Source organism: Stegostoma tigrinum, chromosome 30, assembly GCF_030684315.1.
Source record: "Stegostoma tigrinum isolate sSteTig4 chromosome 30, sSteTig4.hap1, whole genome shotgun sequence".
Taxonomy (NCBI): domain Eukaryota; kingdom Metazoa; phylum Chordata; class Chondrichthyes; order Orectolobiformes; family Stegostomatidae; genus Stegostoma; species Stegostoma tigrinum.
This window is the reverse complement of record NC_081383.1, coordinates 11,070,833-11,096,801: the sequence shown is the minus strand read 5'-3', so window position 1 is coordinate 11,096,801 and position 25,969 is coordinate 11,070,833. Positions and strand designations below refer to the sequence as shown.

Genomic DNA, 25,969 nt, shown 5'->3' with positions numbered 1-25,969 from the left:
GGGATTCTATGATTTTCATTATTTCAAAGTACAGCAAGGAACTTTACCCTGGTGTCTTGGTCCATATTTAATAATAATTAATAATTATCACCAGAAACTGATAATCAGACATGAATACACTGCTGTTTGTCGGTTTACTATCGCAAATTATGTGCCACGTTTCCTACGTTACAATGGTAACTGCACTTCAAAAAGTGCTTCATCAAACACTGAGAAACCGTGTTAATTAAAAGAATAATATAAATAATTTTTTTAAAAGGAGATTGGTGACTTATTTGTGACTTGAGATCTTCCTATACTTTGAAAAAGAAATACTGCATCTGAAATTCAGGCAGCTGTAAATTTTCCAAATAGCATTTTATTTACCGCAACCGAGTTGCAGTTCTTGAACCTTCAAACATCCTGCCCTCCACCTTAGAGCAGTTGCTTCCTATCCATAATCATATACACATCAATTATGTCCCCGTCAGCCTTCTCTGCTCCAAGGGTAACTGTTGGCAGCATTAGTGTAAAGATCCTTTACAAGGTACAAATTTTGACAGCACTGCTCAGGTAGGAATGGGGGGTACTTTGGGTCTGCTTGGAAATCATTCTCCCCAGTCCTCACTTGGGGCACGCACCCTTCCACTCGGAGGTGGTTCTACTCCCACTCTGTGCTTGATAGGAAATCGGAAGACCCCAGACTGTTCATAAACTTACCCTTGACAACATTCTCAATAAAACCCATTGGCTGCCCAACACCTGGTAGTTCTGTTGGCCCCAGACCTTCTTGACCAAAATAGGTGGTGCTGGGAACAAACTTAGGAAATGTGGGGCCTGTAAACCCTGTTGATAATCTAATGGCAATGCTGTCCTGATATAATATTATGGTTTAATGAAGTTATCGGGTCTGCACTATATGGGCTAGAATATACTATAACCATCCTGTTAGTGCTTCTTTCATATTACCTTTGTGGAGTATAACACCAGTCTGGTGTGCTGCTGGATTTCAAAAAGTTAAATCTCTTGAATACATCATACCTCTACCAGATTCTTTGTTTAAAATGTTAAAGAAGCAAACTTAAAAAATCAGCTGGTTTTGAAACTACGTGTATATCTGTAATTATGTATACGCTGAGTTCTTTTGAATTAGCTGATCTTAACACTGTATATCCACCAGTTTGATATGTGTATATTGGTACTACTTCCAGACAGATGGAGGTATGGTGTTGACAGATGTGCCATTTTCCTATGTGTTTATAAATTACTTTCAGTGAATCGGTCCAGACTAGATTAGGAGACATGGATGAGATTTTACCTGGACCTTCTAGCACAGAGGTAGTGATGTTACCACTGCATTACAAGACCACCCCTCATTAGAACCAGATGTGTTTATTTCCTTGACATGCTATTTTACAGAACCAAACTGCATTATAAAAATATTTTTTACAAATAAAATATATTTTTGAAATTTAAACAAAAACACTTGAAATTGATTGCCCAGGCTGACCCAGTGGTTTCCAGAACATTACCACAAAGGTAATAGGAATAAGAGTGGGCTTTGCTATCTGATGAGCCGGTTTACACAACCATCAAACTGGGAGTCAAATTATCCTGAAAACCTGGAGCACTTTCAGAAATATTACAGCCATCCAACTGGAGATTTGAGTCAACCTCCCACTGATGATTCAGATCACATGGTGCAAGTGAAGATTACAATGTACTGGAAACAGACCACCTTAATATTCCTTACATTGGAAATAAAGACTTGCATTTTTATAGCACCTTTCATAATCTTAACCAACAAAAATAAAACTACAGCTCAGAAAAATAGATTTGATTTCAATGTAGTCACTGTAAAGTAGGAACCCAACACCTATGCCAACACCACCTTTAGGTAGCCTTGTATCAAATGTTGTCTCATTACGCTTCAGCAAAGCATTTTTCCATTGTTTCTCTTCTGCATGTAAATTGCAGGGTTATATAAATGAAAGGTGGAGTTGCAGCAGAGGTTTGCAGTGCAGCACTGTTTACTGTAAAGCATCATTCTCTGTACTAAACAGTAATCACTAACTTAAAAGGAGAACTGGAAATTCATTTTCCTTCACAGGATGTGGACATCATTGGCTGTGGCAGCATTTATTGGCCTGGGAAAGGTGCTAATGAATCACTGCAGTTCTTGAGGGAATGGAAGGCAAGGGGAAGTTTATAACCATAAAAGAAGAGTTCCAGGTTCTGGCAACAATGAAGGAGTAGTGATATAGTTCCTGGTTAGGCAGACGTGTGGGTTGGAGGGGGTCTTGCAAGTGCAAGTTGTTCCCATGCATCCTTGTCCTCCAAGGACGTATAGGTTTGGAACATGCTGAAGGAGCCTCAGTGAATTGTTGCAGTGCACTGGTAAATAGAAGACATTGCTGCTGTGCGTTGGCGGTGAGGGGCAAGGAATGAAGGTGGTGGTGGACAGAGTCAAACTTCTTGAAGCTGTTGGAGCAGCATCCATTCAACATCCTGGGGGTTATCAATGACCAGAAACTGAACTGGAATAGCCATTATAAAAACTGGCTGTGTTCAAACACTAGAGCATGTCAGAAGCTAGGAACCCTACAGCAAGTAGCTCACCTGACTCCCCAAGCCTATCCACCATCTACAATACACAGGTCAGGAGTGTGATGGAACAGTGCTCACTTGCCTGAACAACTGCAGCTCCAACAATACAATACTCAAGAAGCTTGATATCACCCAGGACAAAGCTGCCTCCTTGATTAGCACCATATTCATAAACATTCACTCTCTCCACCACAGTGAGCAGTAGCATCCACAAGATGCACTACAGACATTCACCATGGACAGAAATTTCCAAACCCACTACCATTTTCATCTACAGACAAAACGTTGCAGATATATGGGAACACAACCACCTGTGAGTTCCTCTCCAAACCGCTCACCAGCCTGATTTGAAAAAAAAAACACTTCCAACATTCCTTCTGTGTGGCTGGGTCAAAGTCAGGTTGATAGATATACGTGATCTAAGGTGAATGTGCAATGAGTTTCACTTGACAGGAATATTGGAGAGATTATTGGAAATGCTGGTGATAATGCACAGGACATAAAATGTACACAACCAAACAAACATTAGCTGTGACCAAAAAAAGTGTGTTTGGTACTTTGAACATCAGAAGTAAAAATGAAACTGCTATAAGCACAGTCTTTTACGGGAAACAGAATGCTGTACTTCAGCAAATACTGAGGTACAACTATTATGTTTCAAGTTATCTTACCTGAAATGTTATCTTAGTTAATTGAAAACATTTTTCCACTTCATCCACTCATATACTGACATTTTTAAGACTCAAACAGGGAAGTGAATTTTGCTTTTAATTTCAGTTTATAGACAGAGTTGGTGGCAGTAAGCTACAGCCCATTCTGGGAATTGCATAATCTCATTTGAACATTTTATAGGTAAACATACTGCCTCGACTTTGTTCACATTTAAACAAAGCCTGTCACTGGAGAAACACGCAGATACGCAGAGTCCACGTTATGAGGAGCAAGAATACTTTAATTCCAAATCACCGTCAACAGGATTGAAAGGAATTTTGGAAACGCTTAGGTGAAGAATTAGAAAAATTGCATCCTCCATGTTGAATACTACAACTCCAGGTAACTCTGACAAAATTGAGTGAAAACATTTTAGGTTCCAGTTTCTTCCTCAAAGATGTTTGCTCTCAATGAAAAATCACAGAACTGAAAGGATACCCCTATTGTCTTTCTCTTACAGAGCGGACCTGCCGAATATTTTTGTTTGAGATTGTGGGTTGCTATGATATTTTATGTTTTGCTTTCAGTTAATGCTTGTCATTTCTTTCTCTGAACATCATCAACCTGCTCTATTATTTCTAGTATTTTCTGTTTTCATTAACTTTCAACTCCAAACCCAACCATCTATTTTCCAAAATTATCTTATTTTTAGTTCAGCGTGGCTTTTCTACCCACTTTCCATGCTGTTACTTCGAGTCTCCCCAGGACATCTCCTTGTCACCCAACCAGTTTTTTCTCACTTACATGCTGCCCCAAGCAGCAAGAGATGTCACGTTCCACAAATACATGAAGCTCATCCAGCTCTAGCTCAAGTCCATCTTTCTTAAATTTTTCATTCCCCATAACCTATCACACTGCTTTTCAGACATCTGGTTTTGGATGAGCAGAAATTTCCTCAAAATTGTGATGTCAAGTGCTGAGCTGTTATGTTCTATGACAACAAGGTGTAGAGCTGGATGAACACAGCAGGTCAAACAGCATGTTGGTTGACATTTCGGTCCTAGATCCTCCTTCAGAAATGGGCTTCGCAGTGTGGTTAAAATTGTTTCAGAGATAGTAGGCTGTGTTCTGTTAAAAAAAAATGCCCATTCCCTAGCTATTTATTTCATTATTCCTCTCCCTTGCCACTGTGAATGGCCAGATTCAATTTCAGAATCACCAGATGTTATTTCACTTTGAGCTGATCAAAATTTGTACTAACTGTACCCAAATTCTTACCAAGGCCAGACCCCCATCACTGAACTGTTCCCAGTCTAACAACAGCTTGATTTTAAGATTTTCAGCTTTGGAATGAATATCCTCCATACTTTATGCCCTTTTGGCTCTCTGACTCATTCACACAAAATGTTAACACGTTCGCAGATGCTGCTTGACCTGCTGCAAAAATTCAACAGATCTGGGAGAAGTTTAGTTTAGGCTTTGATTTTTTAAGTATTTTAGATCAATAGAAAACAGATGATAATTCCCTAGGCAGCATGAACAAACTTGACCTTAAATTGTGTAGAAAACATTGAATTGGAAGGCTTCAATGTTTGCAAAAAGTAACACAGAAAAATGCTTAAAGAGATGCCAATGCTAATCTGCTTTTTTAAAAAATTTCTTTCTCTAAATAGAACTACAGAAGGGTTCAGTCATGGAGATGACCTTGACATTCCTGAGTGGCACTGGAGCCCATGTCTCATCCCGTGTCAGAAACTATTTGGCTCTAATCTTCGGTATTCGTTCCCTCATTCTTATCATCAATGCATTCACCATTTGGAAGGATGACTTTTTCGATCTGAAGTGTAATTCCACCCGGGTGGGCTGTCACCACCAATGTTATACGCAGTTTTCACCTATGTCACCATTTACCTTATTCACACTGCAAATAGTGTTCATTTTCACCCTCTCGACTGCAAACTATTTATACAACAGAGACAGTCTGTATGTGTCTCAGACCAAAGAATGGACAACAGGCTTTATCAACATGATTGCCAAAACACTAATTGAAGGATTCTTCCTGTTTTTGCATCATATGCTCTACCCAAATATACTGAGGCCACACTTATTTGAATGTCACATAACTCCCTGTGAAAAGACTGTGATTTGCACAATGTTGAAAAGCCAACAGAAAGATGTCTTTGTGATATGGATGTACATATGTTCATGTGCTTCTCTCTTGATTGGGGTTACAGAGATATACTCTTCAGTAGCAAAATGTACTTTTAAAAGCGGCATATATCACCTGTAATTTTTTTTTAAACATGCATGGTATACACAGATTGTGTGTATTGAGTAAGCTTGTCTCCTGTTCATTAATTGGTCTGATAGCAAATAAATTTTCCGGTCATAAATCAGGGTTATGATGTTTGGTTAGCAGTTAATTGGGTTTATGTTCAAGTGTGTTACATGAAGGATGAAGATTGGGTATAGTGGTGGAGAATTGTGTAATAATTGGATTCTGTTGCAATAACTAGTGGTGATGAAAAACTGTTGGAATGATCAGGCAATCTGGTTATGTACTAAACTAACAATAAAAGCTGAAGAAAGCGTAAAAGAATAGAATGGTCTTCTCTTCATAGACATGATTACTGATTTCCCAGCCTTTTCACCATATTTGACACCGCTCCCTTCAAACATCTGTCCAACTTCCTTTAAACTTTGCCCATCTATTTAAGAAACATTACTAAAACCTTGGTCAGAGACAGGCTTCAGGAACCATCATAGAGCAGAGGGGAAAGGAAAAAAAGGTAGAGTTTGGAGGGGGGAGAGAGTGTGGAACTGACAGTTTTTGGACAGAAGCAGCTGAAGGCAGAGTTACCAATGGGAAACAATTAAGATCAGGATGTGAAGTTCAGATATCTGATAATTAGGGAGAAGGTAGCAAGAGAGCTGGGGAAGAGCAATGTAGTAATTGCACTTGAAAATGATGTATAAGGTACTCCTTCACTGGGGGCTCATGTCGGTCAACAATAGCAGGAACATAAAGAAGAGTAACCTGACAGTTTTTGCAACAAGGTCTCCCTTTACCTTTTTAAAATATTTAATACTTTGGAACTTGTTATGTCCCCCTCATTACCTATTCCCATGAGCTTCAACACTTAGTGAATTTTCACTGTATTCCCATTGTTTAGTAAGTGCGCAAAAATATTGCAACTGGAATCTTGCAACTTTTTTTCTATAACAAATTTACTTTATTTGCTTGATGCATTAAATGTGTCAATACGTAAAATCACCTGTATCCACGCTTCTACCTGTAAAGGACTAACATACTACAGACTACAAGGCAACGTGCAGCAGAGGGACAAACTGATGTTCATAAATAAGAACTTTTCAAAGTGGGAGGATATTATTTGCTTTCATCCTGAAAAAAGTACACACCTATTTTGGTTGCGATTTGTTTTGCAAATTATTACAGCTTTCAGGTTCAAATGAGGTATTCAAAAGGGTACAAGGCAGTTATTTGAAAAAGAACAATGTGCAAGGCAATGGAGAAGACAAAAGAATGGCATTAAGTGAGATATTCATTGGACAGTGTTGGCGGAGGTATGACGGGCTGAATGGCCTCTCCCACACTGTAACAATTCCATGTATCCTCAGCCTTAACATTAGAACAAGGAATTCACATATAGCATTCACTGTGAGGGTGACCTATCATTCGGGTATATGCTTAACCTACTGCTGCCACACTTAGAAGTATAGAAACTAGGAGCTGGAGTAGACTATCCAATCTTTGACCCTGTACCACCAGTGTAAGTACGACTGCTCCTCTAACTCAATGCTGCATTTTTAGTCACTTTCTCTCCATTCACAGAATCAGAGAATCCTTGGAGTGGAAACAGGCCATTCAGCCCAAGAGGTCCACACTGACCCTCTCAAGAGAATCCCACCCAGAGCAGTCCCCCTTCCCTATCCCTGTTAGCACACATTTCCCATCGCAGATGCACCTAATTTACACATCCCTGGTCACTTTTGGCAATTCAGCATGGCCAATCCACAGCTTGCACATCTTTGGATTGAGAGGGGAAAACAAAACACCTGAAGAAAACCCACGCAGACAAAGGAAGAATGTGCAAACTCCATACAGACAGTCTATACAGTGAGTTGGAATTGAACCCGGGTCCCTGACAGAGGCAGCAGCCCTAACCACTGAGTCACCATGCCAGTGCCACCTTTTCCACAGTTTTAATAACAAGTGAAGAAATATTTCCTTATCTCAGCTGTTGGAATTTTGCACGTTTTCATCAGATTCCCTTTCAACCTTCTAAACTCTGGTGAATACAGCCTAGTCAAACCAATCACTCCTCATTAGAACAGTCCGGCAAACCCTGATATCAGCCTAGTGAACCGCAGCAGTGCTTCCTCTACAGCAAAGAAATCGTCTCTCCAATACAGAGAAAAAACTGCATGCCATACTCTTAAGGGGTTCTGGGTGGAATGCTCCTCAAAGGGTTGGCACAGACCGAATGGCCCAAATACCATCTATCTGCAATGTAGGGATTCTATAATTCTATTTCCTCAAAAAAATCCCAGTAGATTTGTTAAGCATGACTTGCCTTTCATAAGCCCATGCTGGCTGTCGAATCTCATTACTGCTTTCCAAACATTCTGTTATCACATGTTTTACAACAGAATGGTGAGAGTTCAATCTTCCCACACTGGCCAAGGTTACCAAGAGGTAGCCATCAGGCCACCCTCACTTGAGATGTCGTGATCTTCAGGTTAAAAATCTACCAGGAATCTCTCTGATGAGAGACCAGCCTATAGTATGGTAAGACAAAAGTGACTTTAACTGTGTGCTAAATGAATCTGATTTCTCATTTAATGCCTTCTCTGACATTGCAAACACTGCATATGGGCATTTTTTGCCCCTGGGTGTTTCTCATCTCTCCCTATACAGATTCCACATCATGCATATCTAAACCAATAGCCTGTTTCACTACATTGAAACAACTTTGCCAATAATGCTACCCGACCTCCTTTCCTTCATCAGCCCTTCCTAAATAATGAATATGTCTGGATGCTCGGTTCCCATCCTTAGTAATCCTGCAGCATTGCCTCTGTAACTGCACCTATATAACTATATCTATCTGCACTGCTAATTCATCTGCTTTATTGAAAATGCTTCACACATTACAACATGAACTCTTTAGACCTGTCTTTTTAACCTTGTTTGTCATTGTAGCTTTATTTTGCACTACGGCCATTTGTTTTTCAGATCTGTTTTCTCATCTTTCCAAATTTGTTTATTATATTTGTCTTCAGTTTCTATCCTGTCTCCCTGCTCAAGTTAGCAACTGCCTGCCATTCTAGTTTAAAGCCTCCCCTAAAGCACTAACAATTCCCCTTCCCTCAACATTCTTCTGGAATATTTTCTGTGGCTACAGAAACATCTGCCTGTCCACTTCACTGTAGCCCTGCCATTCCACTTCCTCCTTTGTGCAGTAGAGCTACACATAATGCTATGGGCTTGACCTCCATTGCTATCCCAAGAAAGTAATTCTCACAGAAGTATTTAAACATGTACATCTCAACAAACGCACTGTCCACAACAATCTCAGCATCACTCGAGACCATCTGCTACTCCAGCTCCTGGCTCAATATGGTTAGCACTAAGCCTTCCCCTGTGCCAACCTCTACTATAGAATTTCTTTACAATTATTCTCAAATGACACCACTTGAAACAGATCCACAACCCCGCAGACCACCTCACAAGCAATTCTAATGCAAATTATCAGACATCCACTCAGTTTCACCAAGTCATCAAATCTAGCCTCTATGGATCTGGTACATAAAGCTAGACAGAATTGGTCTACTGCTCCAATTCCCGATCTATCTGCTGTGGAAGAAAAGGCTCATAAGTCATCAGCCATGTTCCATTTATACAAAAGTCCTCAAAGATGTTGCGGAGCAATTTAAATGTTGCAAGTTGCGCTTGAATTCGCAAATAAAGGATCAAAGCAAAAATGAATCTTTCATTTAAACATACTGCAAAAAGAACTATGCAAACAAAAAACAGAAATGCCTGATAAATACATGTAGAGAAAATATTTACGTTCCAGCCTACAGTGCAAGAAGTGGGAAAGTTGTCAATCTGCTCAAGAATAACCATGAAGTTAAATTCAGTGAAACAAGTTTTATTTACACATTTCCATTGCAAACTGTTTACTTCAGTGGAATGAACCTGGAGGAGTGAGTGGCACCAATACCAGGTCTGCCATGCTTGACAGGCTTGTAGGTGATGGAGAACTCGCCGAGATAATGGCCAATCATTTCAGGCTGTAAAATAACAAAAAAAGGAGCAAAAGTTAGCAAAGAATTCAAAGCAATTTAATTTAACCTCTATAGTTTTAACAGGAGTTCAAGACACACCTGGACTAGCCAGGAAACTGTTTTGATACTGAAGTACTAAATATAGTTGCGATGTGCATATACTCGTTCACCTTGTAAATGTTGAATAAAACAAGGTTAAATTATTGCTTACAATGGCCCCCACTTAATTGAAAAAAGAGCTCATGCACCTTTCAATCTTTAAAACAAGTACAATTATACTGACTTTATAAAATGTTGGCACCTTGAGCTGGATACAGGGGAAGAAACATGGAGGCAACAGAAATGTAAAAGCCAGTAAAGTAGATCAGTCCCCCACATGCAACATGAGGTTACAGATCTGGTCCATGCACGCTGTTCAGTGCACCAACGCTGATCCCAGCAGTGACTTCTCATTCAGAAGTCATGCCATCTAAGCTGAAGATAGGTAATTGGAGGGCACACTATCTATATGGCAAATAAAAATCCCACAAATTGGCTAAAAGCTGTAGTCATAATTAAGCAACCATTGGCTAACTGTTTCTTGTCTGAATGAAATAACTTTTCCTGGTCAGAAGATTTTACCATCCACCTACTGACATGACACTTCACAGTTTTTGAAACTTTCACTAGCAATGTAGGACAACTAATGTAGACTACACAGCTTATCGAGCCTACTCTGCCCTGCAATTAGATCACAGCTGGTCATCTAACTCAATGCTATATTCCTGCACTGTCTCCATTTCATCTGATGCCACCAGTCTCCAGAGGTCTATCAACTTCTGTTGTGAATATGACAGAAGTTCCACAGCCCTATTTCAAACAGTAGGATGAATAGGTCAGCCATCTCTCTACCTTCACATATAAAGGCAACATGGCTTCATCCTCTTCCACCTTTTTCTTAAGCCTACAGCATAGCCATGTTTTGCATGGAAATTTATGCTGCTGTGATAATGAAGTTGACTTGCTTTCAAATACTGTTCCTCAAATTATGAAATTTACACGGTGCTTTTCCAGAAGCATTAACTAATCCACATACCAACAGCCCCTGATAATCAGTCATGAGAAAAATGGCTTTATACTGTAACACACATCTCTAGTGTTAAGAGGCACTTACCAACACTGCAATAACTGCAAAAGATGAAAAGGAATCTGATTCAATTTTTGAAAACAAGGTACAACTCCAGGAGCTAAGTTATTTGACACAGATTTCCCAACCACTGATCTGCTTCTGTACCCACAGTATGAATACTACTGGTCTAGTTCAGATTCTGGTCAATGGTAACCCGTGGATATCAAAAGTAGGGGATTCAGCTATGGCAATATCACTGGATGTCAAGAGGTGGTGGTTTAATGCTCTCTTATTGGAGATGTTCACTGCCTGGCTCTTAAGTGACAAGTAACCTTCATGTCACACATCAGCCCAAGCCTCAATATTATCCAGCTCTTGCTGGATTTGGAAACAGGCTACTTCAATCTGATATGAATCATCGTAAGTAGTATGGAACGTTGTTTGCTGATTATTCCGCATTACCACCTCAGACGTCATGATATTAGGAAGGTAACAGCTGAAGCAGCTAAGGCATTAAAGCAGAAACTACCTTGGAGGAATTCCTGCAGAAACATTATGGCTGAAATGACTGACCTTCAAAACCACAACCATCTTTCCTCGCTGCTAAGTATGACTCCGAACAATACAGAGCTTATCCAATTTCCACTGACTCATTTTGCTAGGGCTCCTTATTGCCACTCTTGGTCAAATACAGTCACTGTCACTACCCCGCTACAGACCAACTCTTTTGTCTATATTTGGACCAAAGCTGTAAGCCGCCGATTGGGGCCTGGTAAAACACAAACTGAGTATCTGCAAGTAGGATATGGTGGAAGGACACTTGACAGCACTGTTGATTACACCTTCCATCACACTGCTGACAATGAACACTGACAGACCGCCATAACCGAGCAACTTCCCAAACTGAGAGGTTGATGCCACTGCTGTAATTATCCTAGAAGTGCTCCACACAAGTTGCAGCTAAACCTGAAACACAAATCTTCAAAACAATTTCTGGATTGCTGTTAAAGCCCACAACCTGTGCACTAAGTAGTGCCGTCAGTCATTTTGTATCAAGTGGAGTGAGTCGATTTGGCTGAAGACTGACATCTGTGGTGCAGAGGACCTCAGGAAGAGCCAAAGATAGGTCACCCACCACTCAGCACCTCTGGATGAAGGCAGACTTGGAAACAGACTTGTCTTTTACAATTAGGGGTGCTAGGCTTTCCCAATATTAAATATGCGCTCATTTGTGGAAGGTCTTCTTCGCAGAGGGAGTTATTTTATTTGCTACCACCATTCTTAACTCTCAATATGCAGCAGGACTGCAGAGCTTAGATTTGATCCATGGTCGTGAGATCACTTAGCTTTGTCTTACATTAAGTTGCATCCACTGCCTAACATGCTATAGCTTCCCCAAACTGACGGTGATTCCTGGTATACCCTCCTATACTCTTCACTGAGCCAGGGCTGATCTCTTCAAATCAGCCAAGTAACTGCTGACCTATGAGATTACAGAATGTGACAGAATACAATTCCACTGATGGCCCACAGAACACCACTGTCAATCAATTTTGGGCTATGCCTGTTTGAAATACAAATAAATCAGCATGGTAGCAATGCGACACAAAACTATGATGGGCACCTTCAACTTGAAGGGAGGATTCTGTCTCCCCAAGAACTGTGTGGCATCCATCTACCAATATCATCATGGGCAGACATGTGTGTCAGGTAGATGGGAAAGGACAGGGTAAAACAAGTCTTGTCTTTGTTGGTTCCCTCACCACCTGCTGCAAACCCAGTCAAGCAGCTATGGGATGCTTCCCAGGCTAATAAAAGTCGCAGCTACACAGACAGCGGATGCATTGGCAGTAATCTTCCCGAGAATCCTTGGATTCTGGTAAAGTCTGATAACGGACATTAAGCTAACTAGCATACAGGTACCAGTTTACTGTCTCCTTCCTTTTCAAATATTGACATAAGGGATTTGTGAGTCCTCATCTATGCAAGCTTTTTAAGCTTCATACAAATTTAGTAGATAAAATAGGGAAAATAAATGGAACGTTGGTCTCCATTTCCTTTGGGATAAAATATAAAATTAGGGAAATGGGAACTTTCCAAAAAATTGGCAGAATCTTTACCACAGAGGGCTGTAGAGGCTGGAGTATTAAGTACATTCAAGGCTGAGATAGACACAATTTTGATGAGGCAGTCAAGAGTGATGGAGAAAAGATACAGATCATCAGATTAGCCATGATTTCAATTATCAGTGGAGTATACTGGATTGGCAAAAAGGCCTGGTTCTGCTCCTACATTTTATGTCCTTTAAGACTATCCCAGTTTAGACAGCAGTGGTCCTCCCGATTCACTCTTGGTAATGAACTTCTTGCTACCCCGAGGATTCTTTGTGGGTTGTTCAAAATGTAGGCACGATGATTCATCCACTGAGAGAGAGCAGTGGATTTCCCTGCCCTGGTCTAACCTGATAGCATGAGATATGATAAGGTGCACAGTCATGTTGAGGACTCCAAGGACAACTCCCTTCCAGGCTGTATACCACACTGCCACCATCTCTGGTGGGTATGACCTGCCAGGGATGACAATGGCTGAGTCTGGGGCATTGTTAGGTACAAGCCTGAGAAAAGCATTAGCAGGCACAAACCTCTACACATTAGTGAGGGCTTACAAGGTCGGCAGGTCTGTGCGCTGCTGTCATTTCCAGTGACTTGGGTCAATGCTGAGTGGTCCACCCAGTTTCAATCCTTTCAAACACTGGCAATTAAGAGGCAAAACACATTACACTGTGGACCTGAATCACTTACCGATGAGACCACATGATGGTAGCTTTTCCCCTCACTAAATGAACAGTGCCTCAGACAGGGATTTCAAAATCATTAGAAATGCTCTGATGAAGGGTCTAGGCCCGAAACGTCAGCTTTTGTGCTCCTGAGATGCTGCTTGACCTGCTGTGTTCATCCAGCCTCATATTTTATTATCTATAGACTAGTTCTCATTCCAGTTTAATTACTTATATTCAAATGTCACCGTTTGCAAAAGTGAGACTTTAGCAAACAGCCCCAGGGCACTCGTCTCTAAACTACCAGTCCAGCAACAGTAGCACTCACCAATGCCTCCTTCGTAACTTAAAATTTGATCTGCTTCAATCTGTGCAGGCAGAATTTAAGGGGGTCAAAGTTACCGTTAACCTATCACGTTGCAAAAATGAATGAAGTGTATGTAGTGCTCAGAACTTAGCAGCAAGCAGTTTGAACGATTTGAAATTATTTTCAGTTTGGGAAAGCCATCCCAGATACATAATATCTGAGCCAACTGAGGATGGTGGCCTCAGAGGTAGAAAGTTCATTCCATCTGTTGGAGATGAAGGTTCTGCAGTGACTAATGCAATGGAAAATTGAAACATCCTTCCAGAAAACTTAGCACAAGATCTCTTTCTAACAAAAAACCGTGGGCAAATTTTAACTTCTAGTGCTAGTATTTGGTAATGTGGGAATGTTAAGATTCTGTCTATGACCTTTTGCAAAACAGACTATTTATGTTTGCCATCTCAAGTAATCATCCAAGGGTCGGCGCATCATTTATAGAGCAACAGAATACAGATACACATCGCACCTCTTCAGAATTACCCAGGATTTTGACAGGGCAATCGTTGTTTCACAATAGCAACACTGCGACCATTTAGCACCCTTTTCTCATGTACTTTACGCTGTTGCAATTGTTTGAAATTTGGTATTCACACATTTATTTTGGCTAATATGAGATGAAAAGCTTTGGCAACATTTCTCTCAACTCAAAAATACTGAAACACACTCCTCTCTTTTTCATCCAGGCTGCTCAGCCTCCTTTATCCTAGCAGGATGCAGCACAGTAGGATTCACCATTGTAAAAAATACTCAAATTTCTAAAATGGAAAAGGAGAATGAGATTAATTAGGAAGCTCCCCTGAATAGCTAGCAAAGGCAAAACAGGTCAAACTGTCTCATCAGCATAAGGAAAATGAACCAAATATCCCGTTTCTTTGCTGTAGAATTCCATTGTACGATTACAGCACTGTCCCCAAAGGCAATGTCCAAAATTACTTATTCGCACATTACCTATTAGCAGCAACAGTAAATGAAATATACCCACAGAAGAAACAAAAAGCATGCTGATCTATCTGAATTGGAAAATTGAAGCAGCCAACTAAAGCAGCACATGATCTTGTGAACAGCTTTCAATATTGCATTCTGCCTATGTCAAAATATCTTTTAGAAAGCTGCCAATGAAAACGGAATTCAGCAGCGAATTCACCGTACCTTGATTTCAACCTGGTTGAAGGTTTTGCCATTGTACACACCCACCATACTGCCAACCATCTCTGGGAGGATAACCATATCCCGGAGGTGAGTCTTGACCACCTCTGGTTTCTCCATTGGTGGAGCTTCCTTTTTGGCTTTACGCAGCCTTTTCAAAAGGGACTGCTGCTTGCGGCGCAAACCTCTGTTCACACGCCTCCGCTGACGAGCGCAATACAACTGCATCAGCTGCTCACTAGAAACAAAGGCAAAATGTCATTGAAAATTCTCAACAGGCTGATTAATTTAGATTTAATGGAGTTTGCAATAGGATTGCATTTCTGAAAGCTGAACCATTTTAAAACTAGACCATATTACATCTTTGAATGAATGCATGCTGCAAGCGATGGGATCAGATGGCAGCACTCACTGGAAACAAATTTGTTGGTTGTAGTCCCAGTTTGAAATTCAGATGTGATCTAATTGTTTTGACATCTTTCAAATGTTTACTATTTGCAGGATCTTGTGTGCAAATTACTGCCCTTCAATCAAGGTCTTTCCATCATTCTTGCAGTCAATGAGAAGAACAAAGGTGGCAGGTGGTGCTCAAGTCAGAGAAAAAGGGTGTAACTCCACACATATCCAAGGTTTCCATTCTCTGGTGAAAAGTAAAAACGTACATATAAAAACAAGGCCCAGCATAGCTTCAACTCGACCATATTCTCTTTCTGGCCTTGATCAAGGTGGTGGGTTTTCAGTCTGTCATGTCACACCCTGGATGTATCCAGGCAGGTCCAACATAAGAAATTGTGACCAATGGGGATCCCTGATCAACCATTAAGGCAATGTTTTGGGGGTGAGTGATAAAACACTGCTGAAACTTCAAAACTGTGAACTCACTGTGGCACAGCAATGACTGGGGAAGATACAAGCATGCTATACTTAGCATACATCCAAGATTATTCCTGATCAATATAACCTCATAAAAGTGCACAAAATTCCATTCACAACAATGAATACCAGCTTATTTTACTTTTCAACTGGCGCTAATATTCCCTGCTCCATCTACTATGGAACCTCAGACCCTGTGATTACCAAATCTGATAGCCAACAGTTCTACTTGTTGACTGGTAACTGCACTTACCTCTCTACATACACTTGCATTAATAAGGGCCCTTATGGCACAATGGTAGTATCCCTACCTCCAGGCAAAAAGATTTGAGTTCAAGTCCCATTCAACAGATGTCTCTTAGCAGGCTAATTAAAAAAATATCTATACTTATTAATAAGAGTGCTCTTATTATGTCACTTGTGGCTCAGGTGACAGCACTTTGGCCTAAATCTCACGTTTCTGCATTCAAATACCAGTCCAATGCAAAATATCCACGGTTGACATTCTGAAGGTGGGCTGCACTGCTGAAGGAGCTATCTTTCAGTTGATAATTTAAAAGGAGTCTGCTTTGGATGTGAAAGCACCCAAAATGTTCTTTTAAAGAAAAAGAATGCCATTTCTTCTCCTTTATTACTGTCACATTGTGAAAGCTGACAGCATACTGGACACAAATGAACTATTATTTCAACATTATGATGCTTCAAAAGTCATTGGTTATGAAGTGCTTCAAAATGCTGTTGTTTAAAAGAAGTGATATTTTACACAAATACCTGCAATCTCTTTTGGTAAAAGTTTAAAGTTTCACATGGTAGTTCAAAGGGAGGATGGAGGACACATCCCTCTCTACATCAATGGAGGTGAAGTGGAAGGGGTCGAGAGCATCAAGTTCCTAAGAGTGACAATAACCACCAAATCTGCCTTGGACTTCCCACATAGATGCAACGGTCAAGATGGCACAACACGTGTTCTTCCTCAGACAGCTTAGGAAATTCGGCATGTCCACACAGATCCTCACCAACTTTTAAAGATGCACCATAGAAAGCATCCCATTTCAGCGCATAACAGCTTGGTACAGCAACTGTTCTGCCTGGAACGGCAAGAAACTACAGCAAGTTACATACACAGCCCAGACAATCATACAAGACAAGCTCCAATCCGCAGACTCAATCTATACTTCTCATTGCCATGGAAAAGCTGCCAACATTGAAGAACTCTCCCACCCTGGCAATACTGTCTTCCAACTCGTTTAAGAACAATTTCTTCCCTATTCCAAACAATTCCAAATATAATGCTGATCTTGCTTTTGTGAACCTCTTGCACAGCCATAAGCTTGTATGTCTTGCCCTGTTAAACACCTATTGATGTTACCTAGAATGGTGACGAAACATCTGAAAACTAACCTTCCAGCTTAGCGAGCAAACTCACATCCAGAAACTCAACCTGAGCTACAAATCTTCTCAAAACCCGATGATCTATATCCTTATATGTTATGATCCGCCTGTACTGCACACAAAACACAACTTTTCACTGTGCTGAGGCACACACACCAACAACAAATTGAACCAAAGACGGGCTGCAGTATGTCAACAGATACTGTGGCAGTCCACCTTCCCTCATATTTCAAGCCAAAAAGCAGAAATAAATCAACTAATCAAATTGTAGTCTTAACGTCAAAAACATAGCCACAGATCATTCCTCTGTACTGTATACATCTGGTACAACACAAGTTATTACTTAACACAATGCAACTTACTGGGACATATCAAGGAGCTGATCCAGGTCAACACCTCTGTAGGTGAATTTCCTGAAAGTCCTCTTCTTCTTCTGCTCTACTTGATCAGCCTATGTTTAAAAAAAATCATAAAAATAAAAAAAACTGCAACAAATACATAAGCTTAAGACATATTATGTGAAGTATTGTTGGAACATAGGGACAGTCCTCATTTTTAAAACGGAATTAGTAAATCATGTGTTGTAAAATACACCTAATGGAAACCTTTCAGCTATCACATTTTCTTTGCTTAAAAAATGTTTGATGCTTCGAAAGGGGTTCTGTTCAAAAGGCCGTGCAATCAATTTTCACACTCTTTAGCAGTTTGCTAATGTTGATAATTCAGTTGTATTTCTTTAAATGACATATAAGATCCCCACAGGAACAGGGGTGAACAGTGTTGGCCGTTCGATGCTGCCTTGAGGAAACCCCAAGCCTCGGAGACTTAACTCCACAAACTTAAATAACGCTATGACACCGAGCTTTAAAGACCCCAGCCCAGCCCGCGCCATCACCCACACTAAAGAGGCACCAACTTTAACTAAAAATAAGCCTACTCCAGGGTTAATAATTCAAACGTTATGAAGCAGCCCGAGGCCCGCAGACACCCGCATCCCGTTCGATTGATACAAATTGTTTTTCAAAAAGATAATGAGTCTACACTATGGTCACGGACTCCGTTGTACAATATCATTGTCGATACGGAGGTTCCGCTATTAATCAGGGGGCGGATGGAAAGGGATTGTAGTAAAGCCTCTCAGCCCGACCATCTACAACAACCCACCATGTTCACCCGGTCTCCCTGGAAAAGACAGATCTCGTTTCCGCTGCAGCAAATATCGCGGGATTTAGTCCGGGCGGCGACTACTGGGACACTGCGCATGCGCGTATCTGGCAAGGCGGCTGGCTGTAATGTTGCTGAGTTTGAAAGAACTGCGGAAGCTGTAAATCATAAAACAAATAAAAACCTAGCAGTTGCTGGAAAAGGTCGTCAGGTCTGGCAGCATCTGTGGAGAGGAGTCAGAGTTAATCGGAACTGCGAATGCTGGAGAATCCAAGATAACAAAGTGTAGAACTGGATGAACACAGCAGGACAAGCAGCATCTTAGGAGCACAAAAGCTGACGTTTCAGGCCCAGACCCTTCATCAGAGTTAATCCTCAGATCTGTTGAACTTTTCCAGCAATTTCTGTTTTTTTTATTTAGTCTATAGATAGACATGGTTTCATTTATTCGTTTCATTAATCATATTATTGCACGTACCCAGTTCTGATGAAGGTGATCAAGAGTCACAGGGAGAAAGCAGGAGAATGGGGTTGAGGAATTTATCAGCCATGATTGAATGGTAGAGCAGACTCAATGGACCAAATACCCTAATTTTTGCTCTGATGTCTGATGGTCTTATGGAAACATTGACTTTCCTGTTCCTCTGATGCTGTCTGACCTAATGTGTTCCTCCAGATCCACAGTGTATTGATCCAGTATATAAAAGCACTTTTCTGAAGAAGGGTCTAGGCCTGAAACATCAGCTTTTGTGCTCCTAAGATGCTGCTTGGCCTGCTGTGTTCATCCAGTTCTACACTTTGTTATCTCAATAAAAGGACTTTTAGGGTTCTCGTGGTGCAATGATAATGTCCCTATCGGTGGGTCAGGAGGCCCAGCTTCAAGTCATACCTTCCCTACATATTGTCTTAACACATCTTCAGTATGTTGATTTAAAGAAAATCTACACTAACCATAAAATTGGGACTCTAAAGGTTCATTTGGAGGCGTGGTAGTGCCCCCAACTCTGAACCAGAAGATCGGTTTCAAATTCCACCTGCTCTAGAAACATGCAATAACAATAGTCCAGTGAATCTGCACAAACTGGAAGAATGACATCTCATCTTCAGACTAGGCACTTTACAGCCTCCTAGACCTAATATTGAATTCAACACCTGCAAATTATGCACCAACACCCATTCCTCCCTTTCTTTTCGCTTTCATCGTTACATTCTCAGATCCTTGCTCCCCACCCCATTGGAACTGTTATTTCAAATCTGGCAGTTAAACACACCATTGTTCTGCCATTCTCACATTTCGATCACTTAATCTGAACTATCAACATCTTTTCTTCCACTGTACTCTATTGGGTTTATAGTGGATTCTCTCAAGTCCACCATCTACATCAACCCACCATGTTCACTTGCTGTCTCTGGAAAAGACAGATCTCGTTTCCCCTGCAGCAAATATCATGGGATTTTGGCCAAGGCAGCGAATACTGGGCCACTGTGCATGTGCTAACTATAGCATAAATGGAGTCCCCTACAAATGTCACTTCAGCTCAGATGAAGAGTCATCTAGACTCAAAACGTTAGCTTGCTCTCTCTCCATGGCTGCTGCCTGACCCGCTGCAGTCTCAGCACTTATTGTTTTCAGTACAGATTCCAGCATCTGCAGTAATTTGCTCCTACAATTCCCAACAGAACGATGAGAAAATATTCATAAGGGCTCATGTGCCACAGTGGTAGTGTCTCTACCTCTGGGTTAGAAGGCTAGGATTCACTTTTTTTTCTTTATTCATTCATGGGCTAAGGGCATCACTTGTTAGGCAGCATTTATTGTCCATCCCTAATTGCCCAGAGGGCAGTTAAGAGTCAAACACATTGCTGTGGGTCTGGAGTCACATGGAGACCACATCAGGTAAAGTTTGGCAGTTTCCTTCTCTAAGGGACATTAGAGAACCAGATGGGTTTTTCCCATAACCGGCAATGCATTCACAGTCATCATTAGATGTTTATTGAATTCAAATTCCACCATCTGCCATGGCAGGATTCAAACCCGGGTCCCTAGAATATTATCTGGGTCACAGCCCAGCAATAATTCAATGAGGCCATCACCTCCCTCATCCCACCTGCTCCAGGAATGTGTCATACATGTCTGAACTGGTTGCTTAAAATTATCTATTCAGGCTTAACATGCTATACCTATCAATCAGAATCATTTTTCCCTCCTGCAAACGTATGTTAAACATACCTTATAGTTGGGCACAAGTGATCAAGTAGGCACGAGGAGCAGCGTTGCCAAGGATGGGCATGCCCGCTCTTAGCATTGGATGCTGTTGACATTTCAAAATGCTGAGCGATATTTATGCTGCAAGTTCATTTTTATACTTGGCATACATATCAACCATTCTTGGAGGGATTTTTCAGGTCAACTTACATGCCAACATCTAAAACAAAACATAAGTAAAATCTAAACTTATTTAAATGTTTAAAAAATTCCCTTCTGAACAAAGGTACTCATCAAGTGCCCAATTTTCAACAATGATGTGTCTTAAATGCTTCTTTATGCTCCTTCAAGATGAGATATCCATCCAACGATGAGCTGCGCTTATGGAAGTCACATTTGCTTCACGTCTTGTATTGCATCAAGTTGCCTCTTTTTTTTTGTGCTTACTACTTGTCTACTCTGCAGGGTCCAGTTTGGGGAAAAGAACCAAAATACAAATAAAGACCCAAGGTTAAGTTCAGAAATTCCAGCCATAACACTTTCCACCATTCTTTCTTTCTACCCTTCCGTCACATAAAAGCCTGACCCAAGCTTTTGGTCATCTACCCTAATATTGCCTGATCAGGACTGAAATTTCTGACTGTATCTTCTTCAGAACTGACAGTTACTGGAGTCGAAACGTTAAGTCTGCCTTCTTCCCACAGATGCTGCCAGACCGGCTGAGTTCACCAGCAATTTTGTTTTTAAGATTAGATTAGATTCCCTACAGTGTGGAAACAGGCCCCTTTGGCCCAACAAGTTTTGTTTCAGATTTCCAGCATATGTGGTTCTTTATTGCCCAATAAGGCTCAGCATCAGATTCCGCATTATGAAACTGCCTGGAAGCACCCTGAGTTGCTTTATTATACTGAAAGCATGACACAAATGCAATTATAGCTCTGAACAAAACATTGAAAAAAGTTGGAAATACACAAATTTAGTAGTAAAATAAAAACATAAAGGCAGAATGGCATTTGAGAGATAATCGCATAAGTAGGTTCAGCATAGGATCAGGAAAGTTGAAAGGAACCATACTTGGGAGTGGCTAATTAGAGAGATAAAACATGACCTTGCTCAGATTAAATGGAAAGAAAATATGGTGAGCAGAACCAAAGAATAATAAGGGGAAATACATAAACCGGATTTGGAAAAGTTACAAATTACCACTGAGGAAGTAGAGTGTAGAGAAGGGTTGTGTTGTATATGTTTGTATGAATAAATAGATTAAAATTGGAAACTTAAGAATTAAATGTTTGTGCATTGAAGAGTGGGTTTAAAGAAAATGAGAACTAGAACTAATGTAAAAAACTAGAAATTATCCCCAAATATGAAACCAGGGAAGTAACATGAGGATTTTAGAATATTTCCTTTAAAAAAATACTTTTATTTTGTAAATTAGATCTCCTCACTTTGACAGTCCTTCAAAATTGAGAATGACTTACACCCAACACAGTTTAATGGGATTGGATAACACAGTGTGGAGCTGGAGGAACATAGCAGGCCAGGCAGTATCAGAGGATCAGAAAAGATGGTGTTTCGGGTCCTGATCTGAAACACCAGCTTCCTGCTCCTCTGATGCTGCCTGGCCTGCTATGTTCCTCCAACTCCAATTATATCCGACTCCAGCATCAGCAGTTCTTACTATCTCTTAATGGGACTGGAGATGGCTGATAATAACCTACATGCAACCGACAAGACCTTGCTATATGCAGGAAACAGATCCTTCACTAACTTGTCTATGCCAACCAGTTTTCCCAAACTAAACTGATCCCTTTTGCCTGCGTTGTCACCACATCCCTCCAAAACTCTCCTATTCACTATCCTTCCAAAAGCCTTTGTTGCAACTCTGTCTGCATCCAACACTTCCTTTGTTGGTTAATTCCACATGTAAACAACCCTGTGTGAAAAAGGTGCCCCTCAGTACCCTTTAAATTTTTTCTCCTCTCACCTTAATGCATGTCCCCTAGTTTTGAACTCCCCAACCAAGGGGAAAGTCCTTTGCTGTTCACCTTACCCAAGGACCTCGATTTTATAAACCTCTTTAAAGGTCATCCCCTTAAATGCTATGCTCCAGTGAAAACAGTCCCAGCTCATCCTTATAAATCAAACCCTCCAGTCTCAGCAACATCCTGGTAAATCTTTTCTGAACTCTCTCTCCAAATTAATAATTATCTTCTAATAACAAGGCAACCGGGCCCGCACAGTACTCCAGACACTGCCTCACCAATGTCCTGTACAGCCTTAAAATCACATCCCATCACCTATACTCAATGATCCGACCAAATGAAGTCAAGTATGTTAAACACATTTTTAACCACCTTACCATTAATGATATAAGTCCTGCCCTTTTTCATCTTACCAAAGTAAATAGTGCTAAAGCTCAGTTCAACAGTTGCTTTGGTAGTCTATTGGCAGGCAAGGTTCTGCTCGCCAGAGCTGGTTTTGAGCAATTAGTAACTTATTGCTGGGTACATTATAGAGTTACACATTGTATAGAAACAGACCATTTGGTTTAACTCATCTGTGCTGACCAGATATCCTAAATTAATCCAGTCCAATATGCCAGCATTTGGCCCATATCTTTCCAAACCCTTCCTATTCATGTCCTCATCCATATGCCTTTTAAGTGTTATATTAGTACTAAGTTCAACCACCTCCTCTGCAGTACTCTCTGCATGAAAAAGTTGCCCCACAGGTCTCTTTTAAATTTTCCCTCTCACACCTTAAACCCATTCCCTCAAGTTTAGTGCTTCCCTACCTTGGGGAAAACACCCTGGCTGTTCACCTTATCCGTAATCCCTTTTATAAACCTTTATATCCCTCAGCCTCCAATGCTCCAGGGAAATAGCCTGTCTTTGTAATTTCAAGCCCTCCAAACCTGGCAAAATCCTTGTAAAATTTTTCTGCACCCTTTTTGAACTGGGAGAGGATGCCATTGTTGCACTTTCTCACTTTGTGTTTGGAGGATCTCACAAAGCCATTGCATGAGGTACTTTTTAAACCTTACTTTGTCATAGGATGTAAACAATGCAAGGCTCAACATTTGCAATCCATCCTTAATCGCACTTGAGAAAGTGAATGAGCAGGGTTCACCACAGCACATCCTACATCAGATGAGTCTTTTCTGTTTAACATTGCAATTCAGACAGAGACGCTGAAAGATTTCCCAATTATTGTTTGCAAAGATTAAATCACTTGGTAATACACTATAACAACAAACACCAACAAGAGTAAAGCTCTTCTACAGACCGACCTGCTGAATATAAAGCTAACTGCAAGATTCCATTGATCCTATATCTCCACTCAATACTTGCACTGTTAACCATATCCCCATTATGTTTGGTTCGCTCAGGCACATGGAAGATTGTTGAATCTTACGAACTCAATGTGGTGAGGTGCTTAATTAGACTGGATTTTAAATCCCCAAACTGACATATAAAGTGTTAAAAAGAAATAAATGCTGTGTAGGAAATGCAATGTCACTATTCATGAAAAAGGAAAATCAATTAGCTTTCATTTTGAAATCACAGACAAGCTATTAAGCCTGTTAAAAACCCTGCAATTTTGTTTTGCCCACTATTTTTCAGGTGTTGACCAATACCAATTTGTGGAGTCTTTTATGCCAACTAACATCAAACACTTAAGTCAGATAAACCTGATATCTATCTTACTGGTTTGCAAGACCTTACTGCACTGCAATTAGAGAACACCAGATTATAGTCCCAACAGGTTTATTCAAAATCACAGGCTTTTATAGCGTAGGCCCTTTGTCCGTGAAGTAGCAAAAAGCACAGAAGATTGATAGGCAGAGAGATGAAGAGCAGCAAGATCATATAAATGCTGAGTGAAGTGTCAAATAGCAGGTTTCTACAGGTGATAAAGTGTCAGACAGTGCAAGTATCAACAGCTGACTAACATGCCAAGATGTGACCTATAAGCCAACTAAATGAGGCAGAGATAACTACAAAATATAAAAAGGTGCTGGAGACAAACCAAATGACTAGAATAACATAATTGTGATAGGAGTTGTTATTATCCAAGTAATAAGTAATTAAAACTGTATAAACCAATTACAGGTAGAGATCACATTTATCAAGGTAATGGCCTCAACTGGACAGTAAAGATTTTACAGATACAGAATTTAATCGACATGTACCCAAGATCAAGGTTGAAGCAGTCATCATGGGTACCGAACTCAGCTATCAGATTTTGCTCAGCAATTCTGCATTGTGGTGTATCTTAGAAAGCTGCCTTGGAGGATGCTTAGTCACAGTACTGCTCCAGAGTGACGAGACTATGCCATGTTCTTTACAGCCTTCAACATATCGATGATACAGAGCATCTCATCAAGATCATCCCTACACTTCCATTTCTCGCCTTGAAACAACCAGTAAAACAGAGCATCATTCACAGTAAATTACCCAGCCTTCAGAACATCAACCACAACACCACACAAGCTTGCCACGGCAACCTCAAGATAGGTCAGACCATCAGCATTGATACCACCATCACACACAGAAACACCACTCATCACGTACACTGCAGACGTTCATGTGACTTAACCAGTGTTGTCTATCTCACGCTGCAGGCAAGGATGCCTCGAGTCATGGTATACTGGTGAGACTGTGCAGATGCTACGACAGCAGATGAATGAACACCATGCAACAATCGCCAGACAGGAATACTCCCTTGCAGTTGGGGGAACACTTCCAACAATGAAGGACATTCAGCTTCTGATCCTCAGGTAAGCGCCTCCAAGGCTGCCTTCCGATCTGTCTGCCTATAAAGTCTGTGTCCTTCTCTCTCATGTCACCTGTCAAAAGGGCAATGCTATGAAGGTTTGCGATTTCAGATCAACCAGGTGCACAATAACCCGGTGTCCTCCAGTGTTATTTGTCCACCCCAATGCATCACGAGCACCCCCCGCCCACATCATTGGCAGTAACTTACATACCCCATCCGGATGTTTGGGGGTGAGTGTGTGTGTGAAATTTGTCCCTTAGATGCAAGTCCTCCCTCAAATATGTTTCAATAGTTGCTACAGGAAAACCATTAACATCCAGAGCTGCTCCCAACCTGAAGTTGATGCATATGGGTGAAAAAGCCTCTGGATCACAACAATTTAAACAAAACTTCAGATCAAACCTAAAAACTTTCAGAAAGGTGACAGTCATGAGCAATGGACAGGTATGTTGCTCAGGCCGAGAGATTCTGTTCATGAACATTTCCTTACTTCTACTGTGCTCCAGATACACTAACTTAAAAATATTAAAATTAACTATGTATTTGCACATACATATCACACTTAGAATACTTTACGAACATGCACAAATGACTCGAGGCCAGATA

General features: G+C 40.8%; 2 protein-coding genes across 2 annotated transcripts; one reads left to right on the top strand and one right to left on the bottom strand.

Moving 5' to 3' along the window:
• Positions 1-3,483: 3,483 nt before the first annotated feature.
• Positions 3,484-5,763, top strand: LOC125465827 (gap junction beta-7 protein-like). Its single transcript, XM_048559715.2, has 2 exons — positions 3,484-3,639; positions 4,911-5,763. The coding sequence occupies exons 1-2, from the start codon at positions 3,618-3,620 to the stop codon at positions 5,525-5,527; spliced, it is 639 nt and encodes a 212-aa protein (XP_048415672.1). The 5' UTR covers positions 3,484-3,617; the 3' UTR covers positions 5,528-5,763.
• A 3,629-nt stretch (positions 5,764-9,392) lies between these two features.
• On the bottom strand, positions 9,393-18,506 carry rps15 (ribosomal protein S15). Its single transcript, XM_048559714.2, has 4 exons — positions 18,376-18,506; positions 17,574-17,662; positions 14,950-15,184; positions 9,393-9,555 (listed from the first exon to the last, which is right to left on the bottom strand). Exons 1-4 carry the CDS (start codon positions 18,472-18,474, stop codon positions 9,442-9,444), a joined length of 537 nt encoding a protein of 178 aa, XP_048415671.1. The 5' UTR covers positions 18,475-18,506; the 3' UTR covers positions 9,393-9,441.
• Positions 18,507-25,969: the final 7,463 nt, after the last annotated feature.